The 19,496-nt window shown below is 40.5% G+C and overlaps 1 protein-coding gene across 4 annotated transcripts in view; it reads right to left on the reverse strand.

Moving 5' to 3' along the window:
* The window catches only part of LOC149310786 (visual pigment-like receptor peropsin), a 38,307-nt gene that overhangs the window by 11,431 nt on the left and 7,380 nt on the right, over positions 1 to 19,496 (reverse strand). For 3 of the 4 annotated variants that reach the window (XM_089528381.1, XM_089528380.1, XM_089528383.1), the window contains exon 2: positions 16,799 to 17,004. In XM_089528381.1, coding sequence (XP_089384507.1) covers positions 16,799 to 17,004 — 206 coding nt within the window. Of the gene's footprint in view, positions 1 to 16,798; positions 17,005 to 19,250; positions 19,326 to 19,496 lie in introns of those variants that run through there. The other variant, XM_089528384.1, reaches the window with a different exon arrangement.

Genomic DNA, 19,496 nt, shown 5'->3' on the forward strand with positions numbered 1-19,496 from the left:
CCAAGACACACTGGCAAAAAGTGGTGTGCCAGTGCCAAAACTAGGGTTCCAGAGCGCATAGCTACTGCATGCTCCAGAACCCTGGTCTGTACAGGCAGCAGCAGCATGGCAGCATCCTGTCCACATGGGCACCGCCATGATGATGTCGATGCCGTGCAGTGTCTGCACGTTGCTGCACATTGCGTATGTCTTACATTTCTGTGGAGTTTAGATTCTAGTAATTATTTGGGACAGATGCAGCCTAAATGGCCTTTGACAATCTTTGTTGAAAGACTAGAATGTGGAAACATTATTTTGAAAGTTAATGAAGTAATGTTAGTATTCCTTTGTAAAAACAAAAGGAATATATAGCATTATTCCTTACCAATGTATTATTTCACTTTTTTGGGGGGGGAAATATTTTTTAAAATAATCACAAATGCTCTGCGATTCCTCCCAATGATTACAGAAAATAGCAAAGACATTAATGTTATTCACATTGTAACAGGGACAGTCACAATGATTGTGCCTAGGAGGTTACATCACAGGATTCCTTGAGAGTAAGGACTCTCAAGCTCGAACCTGTTCAGAGGAGGGTGACCAGGATGATCCTCAAGGTCTGGAAACCTACTCCCATCTCTTGATTGTCCCACCTCTGTGACACCACAAGGACCCAACCCCTGGTCTTAACATTTGCCTCTGAATTCTCAGGAAATGGGATGTTGATGAACATGGACTCCAAGCCACAGCTGTGCTCTGTGGAGAAGCTAGAAGTGTCTGAATAAGACTATAGCCAGCAGCAGCAGAGGAGGAGAAGCTATTGTAAACAGTGCTTGGCTTTTCTTGGCTTCAGGTATATCTTTGGCTCTGCTAGCATATGAGGAAGACACTACAAGAAGCCTTGATATTCTTGACCTAGTTGTCTTGTTGTGATCACATAAGTCTATTTGTTTGTGAAAGTCTGCTACTGAGATATAGCTGCTGGATGGAAATGCAAGATTAAAAACATCTAAAATTGGATAGGGAGTAGGTTATCTGTCACTGCAACTTAGATCCTACTGATTGAGTTTGTTTGCTGGAAACTATTTTGATAGTGCTGCAGTTGCCTGAGAAAGTAACATACATAGCTATACCAGATTCTTAGTAGCTCTTTAGCCCTAGTTGTGTTGTTGGTTTCTGTTATCATCTGCCCTTGGCTTGATAATGCACTTCCTCTCTGCTTTTCCTTCATCCGACTTAACTGATAGTATAGGATGTTCTTTTTCCTAGACCTTGCTTTTGGACAGTCCTGATGTGCTTTCTCCGCTAAGTCTGTGCATAACTGACATTGGTTCTCATTTCAGAAACCCTTTAGCTGTTATCTTGACTTTTTGCAAAGCCTTTGTGCCCTATCCTGGAATGACTGCCACTGTAACAGGCTTTTGCTGCCCAGAACTATCTATCAAGTGATCTTTCTCTGATCCTAGTTAATATCTACATGAAACTGCTGGGAGAGGTCATGACAGGTGAATATGTGACTTTATTGAACCAGTGTGTGGGTACAGTATTGGACTGGCAGCTCTCAGGTGATTTCTGTGCTCCAAAGTGCCTTTTCTTGGCTTCAGCTGATATGCCAGCTGTATAACCACTCCTGGGCGAAGATAGATTGACAATAACTACTTATGCTCTGTTAACCCCCCCCCCCCCCACACACACACACCATTTATATACAGTAGTTGCAGTACATTATATTATAGCTGCCTTTGTCACTGTCTTGGAAATTGGATTTTATCCAAAACAGGGGAGCCAAATTATTAACTGGAAGAGGGCCATTTCATTGTATTACCCCTTCCCTTTGTCAGCTACATTGGCTGTCAGACCATCCTTTAAAAGAAAAATGAGCTAAAACAGCCTTTCATTTAAGCACAGATGCACAAACTTTTGCACTTTGCCTGGTATCCAGTTCAATCCATAGTTACAAGATCATAAACCAGATTTACAATCTTGTAACTTTTTGGATTCATGGTTATGATCATCAGCAACCAAATGTGAGCCTAAAAACCTATCTTTTAATAATAATAATAATAATAATAATAATAATAATAATAATAAATTTTTATTTCTATACCGCTGTTCCAAAGATCACAGTGGTGTACAACAAGGATAAAAACAGATAAAAACATCACAACCCCACACCCCAACAGTATTACAAGAATAGCAGTAAAAACAATTACAAACAACAACATCCATACAAGTGGCTGTGTAGAATGGAATACAGCAAAACATTGTGAAGGGGAAGAGCATAACAACAAGGCTCACGGGGGGAAAGCCTGGCAGAATAAATAAGTCTTCAGGTTCTTCTTGAAGACATCAAGGGAGGTGGAAGTATGGAGCTCATTGGGGAGGGAGTTCCAGAGCTGTGGGGCTACAACAGAAAAGGCCCTCCGAGATGAAACATATCTAGCATCTGGAACTCTTAAAAGATGTCTCTCACCCGATCTGAGAGTGAGGGGTGGATTGTATGGGGAGAGGCGGTCCTCCAAGTACCCTGGGCCCAAGCCATTTAGGGCTTTATAGGTAATAACCAACACCTTGTATTCAGCCCGGAAGCGAATAGGCAACCAATGAAGATCTTTTAGGACTGGTGTTATATGGCTGGCTCTGGAACATCCAGTAACCAGCCTAGCAGCCATATTCTGCACTAATTGAAGCTTCCGGGTTTGGTACAAGGGTTGCCCTATGTAAAGCGCGTTACAGAAATCTAATCGAGAGGTTACCAGAGCATGTACAATGGTTTCAAGGTTCCCCCGGCCAAGGAAGGGTCGCAGTTGGCGTATCAGCCGAAGCTGATAGCAGGTGCTCCTGACCGTTGCATCCACCTGAGCAGTAAGGTGGAGCGATGAGTCCAGGAGCACCCCCAAACTGTGAACAGAGTCCTTCACAGGGAGCGTGACCCCATTTAGGACAGGTGGAAAAATTTCCTTACCCGGGCCAGGAGAGCCAATCACCAGTACTTCCGTTTTCTCTGGATTCAGGCTGAGTCTGTTTTCCCTCATCCAGCCCATTACCGACTCCAAGCAAGCATTAAGAGGAGAGATGCCATCCCTAGTTACTGCATCAGTCAGAGACACAGAGAAGACTATTTGGGTGTCATCAGCGTACTGATAACACCGCGCCCCGTGTCTCCAGATGATCTCTCCCAGCGGCTTCATGTAAATGTTAAATAGCATAGGGGACAAAATCGCTCCCTGAGGGACACCAGATGTAAGGGCCCTCCTATCAGAGCGACATTCCCCAGCTCCACCATCTGGAATATGCCCGAGAGGCAGGAACGGAACCACTGCAGAGCAGAGCCCCCAATACCCAACTACCTCAGGCGATCCAGAAGGATACCATGGTCGATGATATCGAAGGCCGCTGAGATGTCCAAGAGCACTAACAGGGACACGCTCCCCCTGTCCATGCCCAGACGGAGATCATCAACTAAGGCGACCATGGCAGTCTCAACTCCATAGCCCGCCCGGAAGCCAGTTTGAAATGGGTCCAGATAATCCGTCTCATCCAAGATCCCCTGAAGCTGAAAGGCAACTGCCCTCTCGATCACCTTCCCTAAAAATGGCAGCAGCAAGACAGGCCGATAATTGTTCCGAATTAGGGGGTCAAGGGAGGGCTTTTTCAACAAAGGTTTAACAATGGTCGTCTTCAAAATAGATGGAAACTGCCCATCCCTGAAGGATGCATTAATGATACGGTGTAACATATCGGTTACAACCGCTCCCCCTTGAGCTGTCAGCCATGAGGGACAGGGATCGAGAGAGCAAGTCGTCTTCCTAACGCTTCGGAGAATCTTGTCCACATCCTCGGTACAGACAGACTCAAAGTGATCCAGTTTAACCAAGTCCACGGAAGCTCCGGATGCCTCTACTCTAGATTCTGAACTAATAATGGAGTCAAGATCAGCCCTTATCTGAGAGATTTTATCCGCGAAGAAGTTGTTAAACTCGTTGCAGCAGGCTTTAGATGGTTCCAAAATAGGGTTCAGGGGAGGAGGGAGTCAAGTAAGTTCTCTCACTACCCTGAACAGCTCTGACGGACGCGACTCCGCGGATGCGATACGCGCAGAAAAGAACGAATTCTTCGCTGCGATTATCACCACTCCGTAGTCCTCCAAAAGAGAGTCCAGGAGTGTCTTGTCAGCTAAGTGCTGATGTCTCCGCCATTTGCTCTCTAGCCGTCGCAGAACCCGCTTCCTGGCCTGAAGATCTTCCGTGTACCATGGCCGTTTTTTGGAAGCAGGTCTGAGAGGACGCTTGGGAGCGATACTGTGTATACTTTTACGTTAAGCAGCATCCAAACCAATGTGTTTCTGAGGGTGTGAAGATCTGGATGCTGGGAAATAATGTCTGTGGCACTCTCCCAGTTGAGGGGCACATTGAGAGAAAGAGTTCTGGCAGGATCCTGAGGGATCTCTCCAGCAATCTGTTTTCAGTAACACCCCCTAGCCCAGAGAACAGGGAAGATACCTTTCCCATGTAGGACTTTATAGGTCATGACCAGCACTTTGAATAGTGCTCAGAAACGAACCGGTAGCCAGTGAAGCTCTTTCAATACAGGAGTTATACGCTTCCTGTAACTGGCTCCGGTCAGCATTCTAGCCGCAGTATTTTGGACCAGCTGAAGTTTCTGAACAGTTTCCAAAGGCAGGCCAATGTAGAGTGCGTTACAGTAGTCCACATGGGATGTAAACAAAGCATGTGTCACTGTAGCCAGATCTGACATCTCAAGGAATGGGTGCAACTGGCACACAAGTTTTAATTGTGCAAATGCACTCCTGGCCACTGCTGAGACCTGGGCATCCTGAGACTGGAGTCCAGGAGCACACCCAAGCTGTGTAAACAGGATGTAGTGAGCCCAGGGAAAATGTGGAGTAAATAACCCATGTAGACAAATCCTGAGCTTGGAAGTAATTAAATTAATGGCATGACTAACAATTAATTACAATATTTTCTTTAAAAATGTAATCAGGGCCAGTAATGTTGCTTTTAAATGTTTATCAGTGTTAGAACCTTTGGATGAGTAACATTTACTAATTTCAAAAAGTTACTGGAGGCCTTAGGGGGCATTTGAAAGACCCTGAAATTAGTGTTGAGTATCACTTTAATAATGTGTAACTAGTGTTATACTGCTAACTACTCAGAAATTATGAGTAACATTTTACTTCTGTAAAACAGTTCTGAATGAGTAACATATTGGGATAGGGGAATGGGAAGGAGAGTGATGATCCCAAGCACTAGTTGTAAATGAATTACTAATTACTGAGCATGGGAGAAGGAGAGAATGCTCAAGCCCTTTGTTTGTTCTTGTAATACCAAACACCATGGACTGGTGTGACATCTGAACAGCTCCATTTTGAGACTGGAATATCCTTTGTTGGGTCTTTGACTAGTTTTCCTACTTATTGAAGTGTGGAATAAAATAACTATGTGGGCCACTAAGCTGGCAAATTATTGCTGACAACTGAAAGAAACACACATCAAGTATATTTAGCCAATTTCATTATTGACTCTGTCAGCTTTTCTTCTTACCAGTTAGAAAATGTTAGCAGATTGTCAGTTGTGCTTCTACTTTCAGCATTATATCAAGACTGTTGTGTCTATAATTTAGGGAGTAATTAGGTTTTGCTAATTTGTTACCTGCATGCTAAGATATGGACACAAAATTATGTCACATTTGGTAGTCCTTCCTTATCATGCCATATTTGAAGCTGCCTTTTACTTCAAATCACAATCTCTCAGCCTCTGAACATAGCAATGGTAAACCCCCTCTGAACAAACTTGCCAAGAAAATCCCGTGATAGATTTGCCTTAGGGTTGCTATAAGTTGGAAAAGACTTGAAGGAACACAGCAACAGCAACAACAAATTTACTTGACATTGTACATGAAGGCAGGAGCATGGAAAGGTTAGCGTTTTAGATGGCAATCTCAAAAATTCCTCTGTGATGGTTGTGGGAATTCTGAAAGCTGCAGTCTAAAAAGTAACTCTTTTATTCAGCAGTAGAGCAGCCATACTCTATTTTCTCATCCATATCCTGCTGTCAACTCCCACCAGCTGCTACCTGAGGAAACCCTTCCACTCGGCCTAAGGGCATGGCAAGCCCTGCCTTGCATAAAAATTGAGAAGATAAAGTTTCAGGTTTCCAGCACATGCATAGGGGTCTAACAATGGTCCCATATAGTCTTCTGTCCACTCTTGAAACAACCACAACAGCATAGAAACTATTGCCGCAGAAGGTTTAGCAGCCTAAAACCACATTTTATGAGCCAAAAATTAAACAGTGGAGAATCAAGGCATTTCCAGAGGCTCTCTGTGGGTGTCAAGGGACACCTAGGGTTGTCTGAAGGTCTTTACTCAGCCCACCAACTACACAATTCCCACACTAGGTACAAAGACCTGACATGCTACCAGCCAGATGGCTCCTAATGCTAGAAATCCAAAGGCATTGTGCATCAATTCCAGATTGTCCTCTTTGACAGATTTTTCCTAGTAAGAAACAAATATGGAGGTAGTGGTGGAGAAACAGAATTACAAATGGAAGATTAGTAACATTTGGGCCACCTACAACACTAGCAGGGTGATTGCATGATAAAAATATCACATGGAAGCAGCATTCACCACTGAATGGCTAACTCAATTTCAGTAGCTGTTTGTCGCATTTAGAGGTTACAACCATAATCCCCCACATTCAGGATTTCTAAGAGCAAAAGCACTTTGGTTTAGTAGTAAACATTAAGGGCTGATACAAGAAGATTAGAGAGTCTGAGTCCTGGCTTGAGAACCAATTATGCTTGGCACTGCTAATAGACTTGTCCTTCTGGCTGCAGAATGGAAACAGTTCCTTGCGCTTAATAATATTGTCAAAGTTAGTCTCCAGACCTAGGCACACTTACCAGAGACCAGGACTCAATAAACACAACAGGATTTAATTCCCAGTAGACATGTATAGAATTGCACTGATAAGAATGAAATACACGTTAAACAATCCCTGGTTACAAAGCTTAGTAAAATAGTCTTGAATGCATTAAATCAGAGAATCAAACCCTGGTCTACAGAGTTGTAGTCCAGTGCTTAAATCTCTACATAATGCTGGCTCCACAGAATGGCGTGATAATGCCTGATCCAGACACAGAATAGCGACAAACAGACTGATTAAAGAGCACAACTTGTGCCCCTCCAGATGTTATGAGATTACTTTCCCCATCAACCCTAAGCATGGCAACCAATGATGTCAGTTGCAGTCCAACGATCTCTAGCCCAGTACTATCAATGCTTACAAACATTGATAGCAAAATCTAGAAAGCAGGTACCTTTTAAGGATCAAAACAATATTTGAAAATATTAGAAAAATAGAGTATTATTATTATTATTATTATTATTATTATTATTTTATAAAGAGTTCTTCAAATGTCAGGAAATCCTAACATGGAGAACTCTAGGCAGCCAAAAATTTTCAAATTTTCAAATGGCAAGCTAATCTGTAGCAAACTATGCAAGACTGGGTGGCCCTTGTGGTCTCTTCCAATTCTATGATTGTATGAAAAGTCTTCACTCCAGGATATGTAATACTTCACACTAATGATGAGAATCATGCTGCTGACAGTTCTCGACTGTCAGGAAAAAGCAACATGGGATATATAGTCACAAGAAATATAATATGTATATGAATGTATTTGAAAGAAACATGACACAGCAAAAGCTATTGAAATGGCACATAGGTGTTGCATATAATGTAATTAGAAGTTCCTAAAAGCCAAGGACACATGTGGCAAGGACAAAGTGAAAAGGTGCAAATTGATATCACCTGAAAGTCATTGAGTGGACAGCAATGTATGATGCAATGTGAGGTAAAGATTGAGCCAAGTATGATATGTCAATCATGATGTATGTACACGCCCAGGAGGTGGCAACTGTATAATGAATTGAGAGACAAATGTCTATATAAGCAATAATGTATGGCAATATTTTTTGTGGGTATTGAGGAGTATAGTAGTGTGAGTTTTGTGAGTAGAGAATTGTTTTGTGCATAGTGTATATATTAGAATAAAAGTAGATCTTTTATAGAAGACTACTGTGTTGACTGGTGTCTTGAGAGCTGAACAAAAACCAGCAGACTCCAGAGAAGACTGGAAGACATCTTCAGCCAATTCTCAGAGCTACTGGTCAAACTGGTTGTTCTTCCGCTGACCAGGGGGGTGACAGTGAAAGCCAGGAGAAGAGCTGCAACTCCCATCATCCCTAACATTATTATTATTATTATTATTATTATTATTATTATTTTATAAAGAGTTCTTCAAATGTCAGAAAATCCTAACATGGAGAACTCTAGGCAGCCAAAAATTTTCAAATTTTCAAATGGCAAGCTAATCTGTAGCAAACTATGCAAGACTGGGTGGCCCTTGTGGTCTCTTCCAATTCTATGATTGTATGAAAAGTCTTCAGGATATGTAATACTTCACACTAATGATGAGAATCATGCTGCTGACAGTTCTCGACTGAAACTCCCATCAGCCCTAGTCTGAATATAACCAATTTTATAAATGATTGGAGTTAGAATCTTAGCACCATCTGGAGGGCTGCAAATTGCCCACCTCTCTTTTAGGTGATTAACAGATTCGATGCCTAGTTGTATATATTTTGACATTATATATTTTGACATTAGTAGGAGTTAAATATGTGCTGGCTTGGATTGATGCTAATGCCTTTGTAAAAGCTATTGGTGTTCAAGCCAACAAACAAAATTGGCTTTATATATTGACTATGTATATTGTAACAGTTAGCATAGGTATGCCCTCTGTGTGTATATATGTGCCTTCAGGTTACAATGACCCCATGAATTTGTGCTCTAAATTAATTAAATTATATAAATCCTACAGTTAATTATTGTACATGAGATATTCTAAAAGGTATTCTTTCATCTTCATTGAGGTTTGTTTTGTTTTTTAAATGGACATAAAAATTCATAGACACTGCCATTCTTTAATGGAAGCCAATCAGCAGACGAGATTCTATTCAATATTTACAACATCACCATTTGGGAAGCCAACATTTTGGGAGGAAGTATGTTTACAACTTCACCTTTCCCTTATCCTGGTAGGAAATGGGGAACATGTGTATGGAGTTTACTCTGAGGAGAGTCTATTTTTAATTGGGATGCTGAGGTGAGCTGAACGACTTACACAGTGTGTCACCTTTGCATTTTTACCACTTATTTCATCTGCTAATGCTCTTAGAGTGTCAGAAGCATGGTTTGGCCATCAGTTATTTCCACCTTAGAGAAATGTCAGGAACAATAAACTATATATAGGCACAAATCTCCAGAAATATATGTTCTCCAGCTATTACTTTATTAAATCTGAGAGCCACTATTTCTTAATCCTCCATTGTATTGAAGTTCAGGGTTGCCACCATATTCTTCACTCAGGTTGTCCCACCTTTACAGATGACATTAATTAACCCATGTTGACAGCCTCTGCCAAGACAAAATATTAAATATGGTTGCAAATAAACTATTCTTTAAGGACTCATGGCCAGTTTTGATGTACACTCGGGGATGGTGCTATGGAAGCAGACAAAAGGAGAGAATTGCACCCCAAATAAGAATCCTCCCCATGACATTTTCCTTCCATTCCAAAATTTCTAACACTGCAGTAACTTAAAAACGTGATTTGAACATTTAGATGTACAGGGTAGATATCCAAAGAAAAAGGACAGACAAAGTTACCAAGAGAATGTAAAATATAAGATTTTTTAGATATGAATGATATTTCAGTGCCTAACTCTTGGCAATGTTGGAAATGTGCAGACTGAAGGATCGTTTCATGGAAGGGTGGGCAGATTTCTTGTTTGGGGAACCAATGCACTCATTTTGTCACTGCAGCTACACCTCTAATACAGTGGCCAGGTGGTCTGTGGAGATCAACAGAGGACTGGACTTGGAGAGGCTTGATAAGATTATTTGACAGATTCTTTTTTATCAGTCAGGCCATACCATTATCTTTGTCTTGGATGCCATGCAAGTGGAGCAATTTTTTACTTAGGTAGTTTGTTGTTACTTTATTTTCTACTGCCAGGAGTGGTTCTTGTATTGTCTGTCTTGTATACCAAAATACCATGGTTGGCTTTGGGTACTATAACTCTCCATTCAAGTGGGTGGGACTACCCCTTTCTCCTCTGCTTTAGTCAGCAAAATGTTTTGAGCCAGTCCTGGCTTTGATCTACTGGCAGGACAGGAGACAGGTTTATCATCAGGTTATGAGGCATTTGTTTAAAATAGAAATAAATCTAGGACCCTTGCCTTTTACTGAATAGTGGAGCTTCTGGCATTTTAGACTGATCCTCACTGTTGATTATAAGAGACATTTAAACCTTCAACCTTTTTCCACATATGCTCTGGGAATGCCTCCCAATCTTCAGCACACCTCTTGGGTTGCCAAGAGGCTGTAATTTCATTGATCCAGATGGAAACTAATCTTCTAGGATGAATTTTCCTCTAGGAAAATTTGCCTGGAGAAGAGAAGGTTAAGAGGTGATATGATAGCCCTGTTTAAATATTTGAAAGGATGTTTAAAAAACTAGAGTTAAAAAAAGAAAAAAGAAAGGATGCCATACTGCAAATGGAAAAAGTTTGTTTCCTGCAGCTCCAGAGAACAGGACCTGAAGCAATGGATTCAAACTACAGGAAAAGAAATTCCACTTCAACATTACAAAGGACAGTAAGAGCTGTTTGACAGTGAGATGGAGTCTCCTTCTTTGGAAGTTTTTAAATAGAGGCTGGATGGTCCCTGTGGGAGATGCTTTGATTATGCATTCCTACATGGCAAAAGGTTGGATTTGATGGTCCTTGAGGTATCTTCCAACTGTATGAATCTACAATCTCCAGAAAAGCAGCCTGTATATCCAAAGGGTATATCCAAACGGTAAAGTGTTGTGTCATTTTTTCCTCCTGTTTGCTGTGAGGAACAGCATTTTTGGAAATGACTGAATCAATACAATAGTGAAACATTTGGGCCACAATCCAGAACAGAATTAAATGTATTTAAGGCCACTGAAATCAATAGGCTAAAGCTTGGCTAAGTCTTTAAAGTAATTGCCCTCAACCTAGTGTCAACTAAATGTTTTGGCTACAACTCCCACATTCACAGATACTAATTAGGCTATTTAGAAGATTTTCATACCTGGCTCCAACGTCGCTCCAATGTGGCTCAATCGTTGCTCAAAGGTGGCAGAAGCGCACATGTCTGAACACCTGGTGCGCTTCCTTAATCATTATGGAAATGTGGCTCCCTCTAGCATCCTTGAATCGTCACAAGGGGAGCGGATTTCCTATGAATGCAAACAATTCAGGGACGCAAAGGAGGGAGCGATGATTGAATGATGATTAAGGAAGTGCACCTGGAGTTCAGACACATGCACTTCCACCACCTTTGAGAGACGATTGAGCCATGTTGGAGCAACGTTGGAGCCAAGTATGAAAATCTTCCTTACCTTTGAGGCTAATGAGAACGCAGCCCCCATACACGCTGATTTTTGAAACATCTGTAAGTCAGCAAGTTTCAAGTGTCACAGGCTTTTGTTGTGGTGGTTCTGCTGACACAATTTATTCTGATAACTCTATTAATTAAATCCAACAGAAGGCAAGATTCTTGATGCAGAAAAACACTTTACTCAGAAGCGCTACATTTTTTTTACAGTTTTCTTCTCAGTTGAAAGATATACTTGCTATCAACAAAAAGTTGTCCAAGTTATGTCTTATTCTTTTTCTCATTGTAAAAACAGCCCAGCAGAACTCCTGCTATTCTGTATCTCTCTTGCTCTATGCTAGTTGCTGTTCCCTCATTTTGTGCCTTCATTATGTACCACTGAATTATTATTTCTACCTGATTTCTTAATTCTCTCATTTAGTTCCACCTTGTTTGATATACTCTTCTAAGGAAATATAATTCCTTTTGGCAGAAAAAAAAATTGGAATTTGCACTAAAGCACTCTTCCTAGGGCAATCAAGTCCTAGGAGTTGTTTCCTTCTAATCTTTGCACTGTCACTTGCTCTGTGATTAGCAAGCTCTCAGCATGCTGTGGGTCTATTTGGTCTACAATTGGGATTGTTTGCTTCCTGGCATTTCCTATGCCCCTTATGGCATCAGTGGCACCACTAGGGTGGTGTCACCTGGTGTGGTAACTCATGGCATCACCCTCCCCAATGCTTTCCTTCCATATCACACCATACAGAGTCCTTAGTAAAGATTTTTGCACTAATGTTACCCATAAATCGTATTTCCCATATATCACTGAGTGTAACGACATAAAGTTGTCACATAAACAACTAGGAAAATTAAAATTATACTTTTAAATTACAATATCATAAGCACAGCCTAAATGTATTTACTTGTACATAGTTTTGTGCATTTAAAGTGAAAATTTGATAAGATGTGAAATTTTTTAAAAAAAAATTAAAAGAATAAACTTTTTAAATAAAATGTTAATTTTTAAAAGATAATTTTTAAAATTTCTTAGATAAGGAATACTCAGAGGTGGTTTTAAATATAGCTTACAACCTGGTATTTGTTGGTGGTTTGTCATCCAGGTACTAAACTAGAGCTGGCCCTGTTTAGTTTCCAAGATCAGGCAGGATCTGGTGCCCTTTGGGTATTCAGGCCATAATAATATCTAGGATATCTCTCAGTGAATTTCCTGATAGTTAGTGTACATTGTTTTTCTTAATATAACTATTTTTAAAAAATGTAACTATGGGCAAAGTTTCTGTGTTCTGTTTAAATGTTTTTATGTACAATCATTCACTTTAAATATAGTTCCTTTACAAATATTTTGCATGAAATATTAATAATGACATGCTTGTTTTAACATCCTTCACAGATGTGGCAGAATTCTGATTTTCAGTACTAAATTATGAAAATCTGTCACAGGTATAGTATTTTCCTTAGATTTCTATGGCATAATATTGACAAGAGGCTGAGTATGAAATTAATAGTCCCCCTGACAAAAAAATTGTAATGGGAGCAACTGCAAACCTGCATTAATTCCAGCTGCACAAGTGCTACTGACTTCAGTAGAATAGCAGTAGTTAACTGTAAACAGGTTTGCCACCTGAATGCACACAGGATTGCAGCCAAAAATCCTGGTATCTTTTACATTTTCCTTGTGCAAAGAAAAAAAAGATACTATGTTATAACTTGTTAGTGAAAGCCACTATTAAAAATTTACAGTGCCTACCTGAAAAAGCTTCATTAATGGATATCCAAAGGGGAAATGGTGCCCAAAAATGGCAACTAAGTTTTAGACACCAGTAAATTTTCTTTGTAGGCTTAAGTATAAACCATATCCCATAAAATAAAGCATTTTACTTATTTGTTTCATTTCACTGATATAGCAAGACAATTTTTTACAAAGGAGCAGAAACAAAAATGTGTGTGTGTGTGGGGGGGGGGGAATAAGTAGAAGCATTTGGGCATTGGCCACTATAAAAGAAGTTTATTTTGGGAGAAGCTTTCTTAGGTAATGACAAAAACCTCTTAAATTAAGACATTTTGTTTTAAAAGTATATTGTATAGCTTCCAAAAGAGCAAAATAACATATTTTCCACATGCAAAATAGCTGTGTGAACTAAAGGACAGTGACTAGGAATTAAATATATATATCATGCCCTCCAATTGAATCAGTTTGGCAAGGACAGTCCTGATTAATCCTCTGTTGTAGCATTTTTTTTGCAACCGCTTTTACAATGTTCCAATTTCTCTTTCCTATTTCCATTCTCCCTTTTTTCCTTCGCTTACTTCAGCTGCTAGATAATGAGTTTGAAGGGCAAAAGCACTTTGTGTTCAGTAAACTTTACAATCTACACAAATTCGACCTAGACAACGAGGAAATTGAAATAGTTGACCAGAATGGAGACTGCAGTCAAGAAATAAGAAGACTAGGAATAGGAAGGGCAGCTATGAAAGAACTGGAAAAGATATTGAAGAGCAAAGACATACAACTGAGCACCAAAGTCAGAATGTTCAGGCCATTGTATTCTCAATTACCATGTATGGATGTGAGAGCTGGACAGTGAAGGCAGCAGACAGAAAGAAAATCAACTCATTTGAAATGTAGTGCTGGAGAAGAGTACTTAGGATACCATGGACAGCCAACAAATGGGTTCTTGAACGGATCAGACCAGGGCTCTCCTTGGAATCTAAGATGATCAGTTGAGACTATCATACTTTGGCCACATAATGAGAAGGCACTGATCACTAGGAAAAACAATAATGCTAGGAAAGATAGAGGATAGAAGAAAGAGAGGAAGACCACAAACCAGATGGATAGACTCAGTCAGGGGGTTATGGACAGGGGCTTACAGGATGTGGGCAAGGCCAGGGATGTAGCCAAGGGGGGGTGTCCTTGGGGTCCGGACCCCCCCTTCCATTAGAAAATTGAATGGTGTGTGCTGCTGCGCCGCCGCACCCAAGCCCCATTATAATGGTGGCACTTAGTCTGGACCCCCCCTTCCTAAAATCCTGGCTATGTCCCTGGCAAGGCAGTGGAGGATAGGGATTATTGGAGATTTCTCATCCCAGAGAGTTGTCATGCATCAGAACTGACTCAAGGACAGCTAACAACAAACTCAGCAGAATGCATTTGCCTTCAGGTCATTTCCAACTTATGGCAACCCTAAAATGAGCTTATCATAGGGTTTTCTTGGCAGGTTTCTTCAGAAGGAGTTTGCCATTGCCATTCTTTGAGTCTGAGAGAGTGTGACATGCCCAGGGTCACCCACTGGGTTTACATGGCCAAGCCGGGATTTGTACCTTGAATTGCAGTCATAATCCAGTGCTCAAACCACTATATTGCACTGGCTCTCCTAAACACTAAACACTAGCTTGGCTTAATTTATCTCAGTTTAGCTTTGTTTTACATGCCAAAGATCCTAGTTTCAAGCTCTGGCATCTCCACAGAGGGCCATGAAAGTGTCCTGTCTGAAACCTTGGAGGCCCAGTTCCAGACAATGCAGGCAGTGTAGACCAGGGCTTCTAAGGCAGTATTACCCCCACCCCCGCATGTGCCAGGGACTGGAACTAAATTTGTACCCATTGAGTACAATTGTTTCTTTCCTGTAAACCTGCCAGGGATGAGGCCTGGTCCAGGGGTCACCACTTTGAGTAGCATAGACAATACTGAGTTAGCTGGACCAGTAGCCTGACGTGGTATAAGGCAAGCCTCTATGTTCAAGAAAATGGTAGCAAATAAAACAGTTGGTGTTTTGCACACATTTCAATTATGCAGTAGTCTGAACTACTTACAAGTATGATGGACTATTCATTGATTTTGTTTCATTGGCTTTGTTTTGTATTGTTATCTTGTGTGTTCCTTCCACATTAAAAGAGTATACTTCTGAAGACAGCAAACCTACATTTATGCCAACCAGATGAAAGTATTGCTGCCCATATTGCTCACACTTTTTAATGTATTTATATTAGTTTGGACTACAAATGCTGGAGATCAGTGTTTGATCCCCTCTTGGCCATGCAACCCACTGGGTGACCTTAGGCAAGTCACACACTCTTAACATCAGGGAAAGGCAATGGCAAACCTCTTCTGTACAAGACTTGCTAAGAAAACTCCATGATAGGGTTGCCTTAGGTTCACCATAAGTCGTAAATGACTTGAAGGCACACAACACACACATATTCATTTCCCCAACCCAAGCCACTCTGCACCATTTTTATTTTCTTTTAGACAATGTATAAGAATGACACTGTACATTTTAAACAAAGCACTGTTGGTTTAATCATGCAAATAGGAGACATTTTGTCCCAATAAGATCAAATTGCAAATAACAGTTATGAAGAAAACACAAAGAAAATGAGATTCAGTGGGAAATAAGTGTGATAAGGTAACAAATCCTTCCTTCTTTCAAAGTCTATTAATTTCTATATGCTATTTTAGATTGCCTGCTTGCTTAGAAAACACACACAGAGAGAGGGAGGGACAGGACCAGTGCAGAAATACCTCTGCCAATCAGTTAAACAAGACTGGGAGATAAGAAATGGCTAGTGGGCCCCTCTTGCTCCTTCTGGAGTAAATTAATACCTTCCTTCCCTGCAGATCTGTGCCCACACATATGGCAAACATAGTCTAACAGCTGTGTATTCTAGCTTGCCAGATCTTGACAAATCCTCCTGTTTTTGTATCCTTGGGCAAGTAATAAAAATGGGAGGCTTATTGAGCGTCAAACAGATAGCAGCTACATTTGGCTTGGCAAATCAGATGTTCTGTGATGAGCTATGTTTAGGAATACATCTGGCCTGAGATAAGCCTAAATTCATGCTAAGTAGATTTCCCCTTAACCCAAAGAGTTTATTGGGCCTGCAACAGGTGTGATTTTGTGGGTCCTGAGGTTCTGCTAACAACACAGCAGGAGCAGATAAAGGGCATTTTGTAGCTTCAGTTGCCCCATTCTCTGAGCAGCCCTGCTCTTAAACAGGGTTTGCATATCATCTTCAAACCCTGGTTAAGATGGGAACCATGGCTAACACTGGTTCAGATGTAAATCAGAACTGACAAGGGAAGCAAAAGAAGGAATTTGCAGTAGAGAGGAGAAGTATACAAAGTAACAGCATTGCATTTGCATTTAGTAGAACATAAAAATGTTTTTTTTAATCACTTTTTCCAGAATCTCACAGTTAGCATGGCGACAATCATCTAAAAAGGTAAGCTCTGGCTTTTATATTCTGTAGTACTAGTACTTATCTTCTATTACTGTGTGACCCACCAATATTTAAATCCTACCTGACAAGTCCATATTGAAGTGATAAGGAATCCATCATCTCTGAATACGTTGAAGATTTCAATTATCCCCCGGGAATAACCAAAAACAGAGACACTGGCATCAGATACTGCTAGGTTAAATGTCAGGTAATCTGTGGGCTGAAGAATAGCTCGCTGTTTATACAATACAAAGATTACAATGCTGTTGCCAAACCAAGACATCCAACCTGTAAAATAAAGAAAATAAAGTAAAATAAGTATTCTGAAGAAACAAACTTCAAAATACAATACCAAAACAGATCAGTTCGCAGTACAAATACTTGACTTTAGCTCTCAGCTTGTGCTTCTTGATATGTTTTCTGCACGACCTCAAGTTGGTGAACAAGATGGCCATTGTAGGAGATATAGATGCTTTATCAAAAAAGGGTTAATGAGCCTTCATAGGCCTCAAGGCAGGATTTAGAAAGCTGTACATTATATTCAGCCTGCAGATGGGGACCATCTGTTTATCAAGAAGCTTACAACCAACTAGAGGTTTAAACAAATGTTTTTGGACTCAAGGTGCTTGGGTATCTATTAATCTTTCCATTAGATGGATATATTAGTGAGATCAAAAGGCTTCTTAAGGGACCCTTAAAACAATCAATCCAGTTATACATTCATACAAATGAAGGTACTATAGCACTGCATATGAGATCCTGGGAACAAACAACTAGGGTTGCCTTTTTTTCTTTTTTGTGAGGCTGTAACTGCTGTTAGAAGCTGACTATTGTTGCTATTATTTATTATTTTATTTTTTACAAATACTATCTTTTCAGGCACACCCTTCCCAATGTGGTTTTGAAAGTTAAAAAATATATATAAAATTAAAATAAATATAAGGTTAAAATTCATTACATATATTTTAAAATATATAATGCAGTTAATAAAAATAATGTAACTAATGTAAAACAATGGCAACAACAAAAATTCACAGAAGAAAGGATGACCTTAAATTAAAGTAAATGCAGCTTGCAAAAAAAGAGAAAAAGATTTTAAGATCTATTTAAAATCAGATAGAAAGGGAACCACATACACATTCCATTGTATGTCATTCCCTATAGAAGAGTAGACCACACAAAATATGTACTCTGTCTCTCTTTTATGCCCTCTGATCTAACAGATTTTATTGGTGGACACAGAAATCAAATCTTCTTGGTCACTCTTAGGTTTGGGCAAATTTGTGTGTATATAGGTAGCCATTGAATAATCTAGATCCAAGATTTTTGGGGCAGAGGCCCAATACAAATGGGCATGAAGTGCCGTGCTTGTGCCGATTTTAGGGTTAAGGACCGTGCATCAACCGCACAGTCCCTAATTCTAGTACGGTGCGGCAGCGCAATAATGCCAGTGTTCTGTCCATACGGGTGCTGCCATTTTGACGTAAGCAATGAGTGGCAGCCTCACACTGCTGTGCATTGCTTACATTGCAAGTGTGCCACTGGTGCACTCGCGGCGTCACTCCAGTGCCACAAAAAGAACCCGGAAATACCGGGGGTTTTTTACTCCAGAATGATGGCATGCGGTTTGGGGGCTGCGCTGTACTTTTAGAGTAAAAACTGGTGCTGGCAGGCTGCTGTTTTTCGGCAGTCTGTACTGCGCCAGAATTGGTGTCATCTGCTCTGCCTGTGAGCACCAAGGTGACTACATTCTACTGCTGTTGAACCTCAAAAATACCTTTGAAGGCAACCCCAAATAGATTGCAAAACAAGTAATTTACTTTGTACCCAGGGCATGGATGATTGGTTTCTCCAGATGGCGACACACCTAGACAAAGCTGATAAGAGGCACCCTTAGTAACTAGTGCCACCTATAATTCTATACATAGCACCAAGTCCAGAGGAACCCCAAAATGATGCATTTGGTCATTCAGAGGGAGTACATTCCTTTCCAACATTGGTCCCAAACATCACACTAATCAGTGTGTTTACCCATCCACAGAACCTCTGTCCTATCTTGATACATCTGTTTGTCTAACCTCATCATGTTTGTAGATAAACATTCCAGAAACCTTCACATGGTTTCCACAGACTCATAGTATCATAGCATCAGAGAGTTGGAAGAGACCACAAGGGCCATTCAGTCCAACCCCCTGCCCTGCAGGAACTCTCAATCAAAGCATTCCTGACAGAAGGCCATTCAGCCTCTGTTTAAAGACCTCCAGAGAAGGAAACCTCCAAAGACTCCTGGGGTTCATAATTGGAAATAAGAGGTGTAGCTCTTTATTCCTTAGGTGTAGCTCTTTATTCCACTTTTCCTTAGACCTCCAGATGATTTTCTCCAGCAGCTTCGTGTTGATATTAAAAATTATGGTAGACAAAATACTACCCCAAGGCACCACAAAAGAGAGTGGCTATGAAGTCTTTCAACTTTACCTTCTTCTGTTCTATCAGGAAGAACTAGATCCAGTAAAATACTATGCCTCTCATCTTACCCAGCTAGGTATCACAGTAGAATACCATGGTCAGTGATGACAAAGGCTGCTGAGAAATCCAGGAGAATGAACAGGGTTGCACTTCCTCATCTGTTCTTCACTGTAAGGCATTCTCTAGGAGCAACCAATGCAATAGATGGCATTGAACCAATCATATAAGGGGCTTGTTTTGTTTTGATACTTGTAACATTCTAGATTAATAGTCTACATTTTCTTCTGCTTTTCAGTGTTCCAGAACAATGGCAC

The sequence above is a fragment of the Sceloporus occidentalis genome, unplaced genomic scaffold, assembly GCF_023333645.1.
Source record: "Sceloporus occidentalis isolate IW3139 unplaced genomic scaffold, rSceOcc1.0.p SCAF_6, whole genome shotgun sequence".
In the NCBI taxonomy this organism is placed as follows: Eukaryota; Metazoa; Chordata; class Lepidosauria; order Squamata; family Phrynosomatidae; genus Sceloporus; species Sceloporus occidentalis.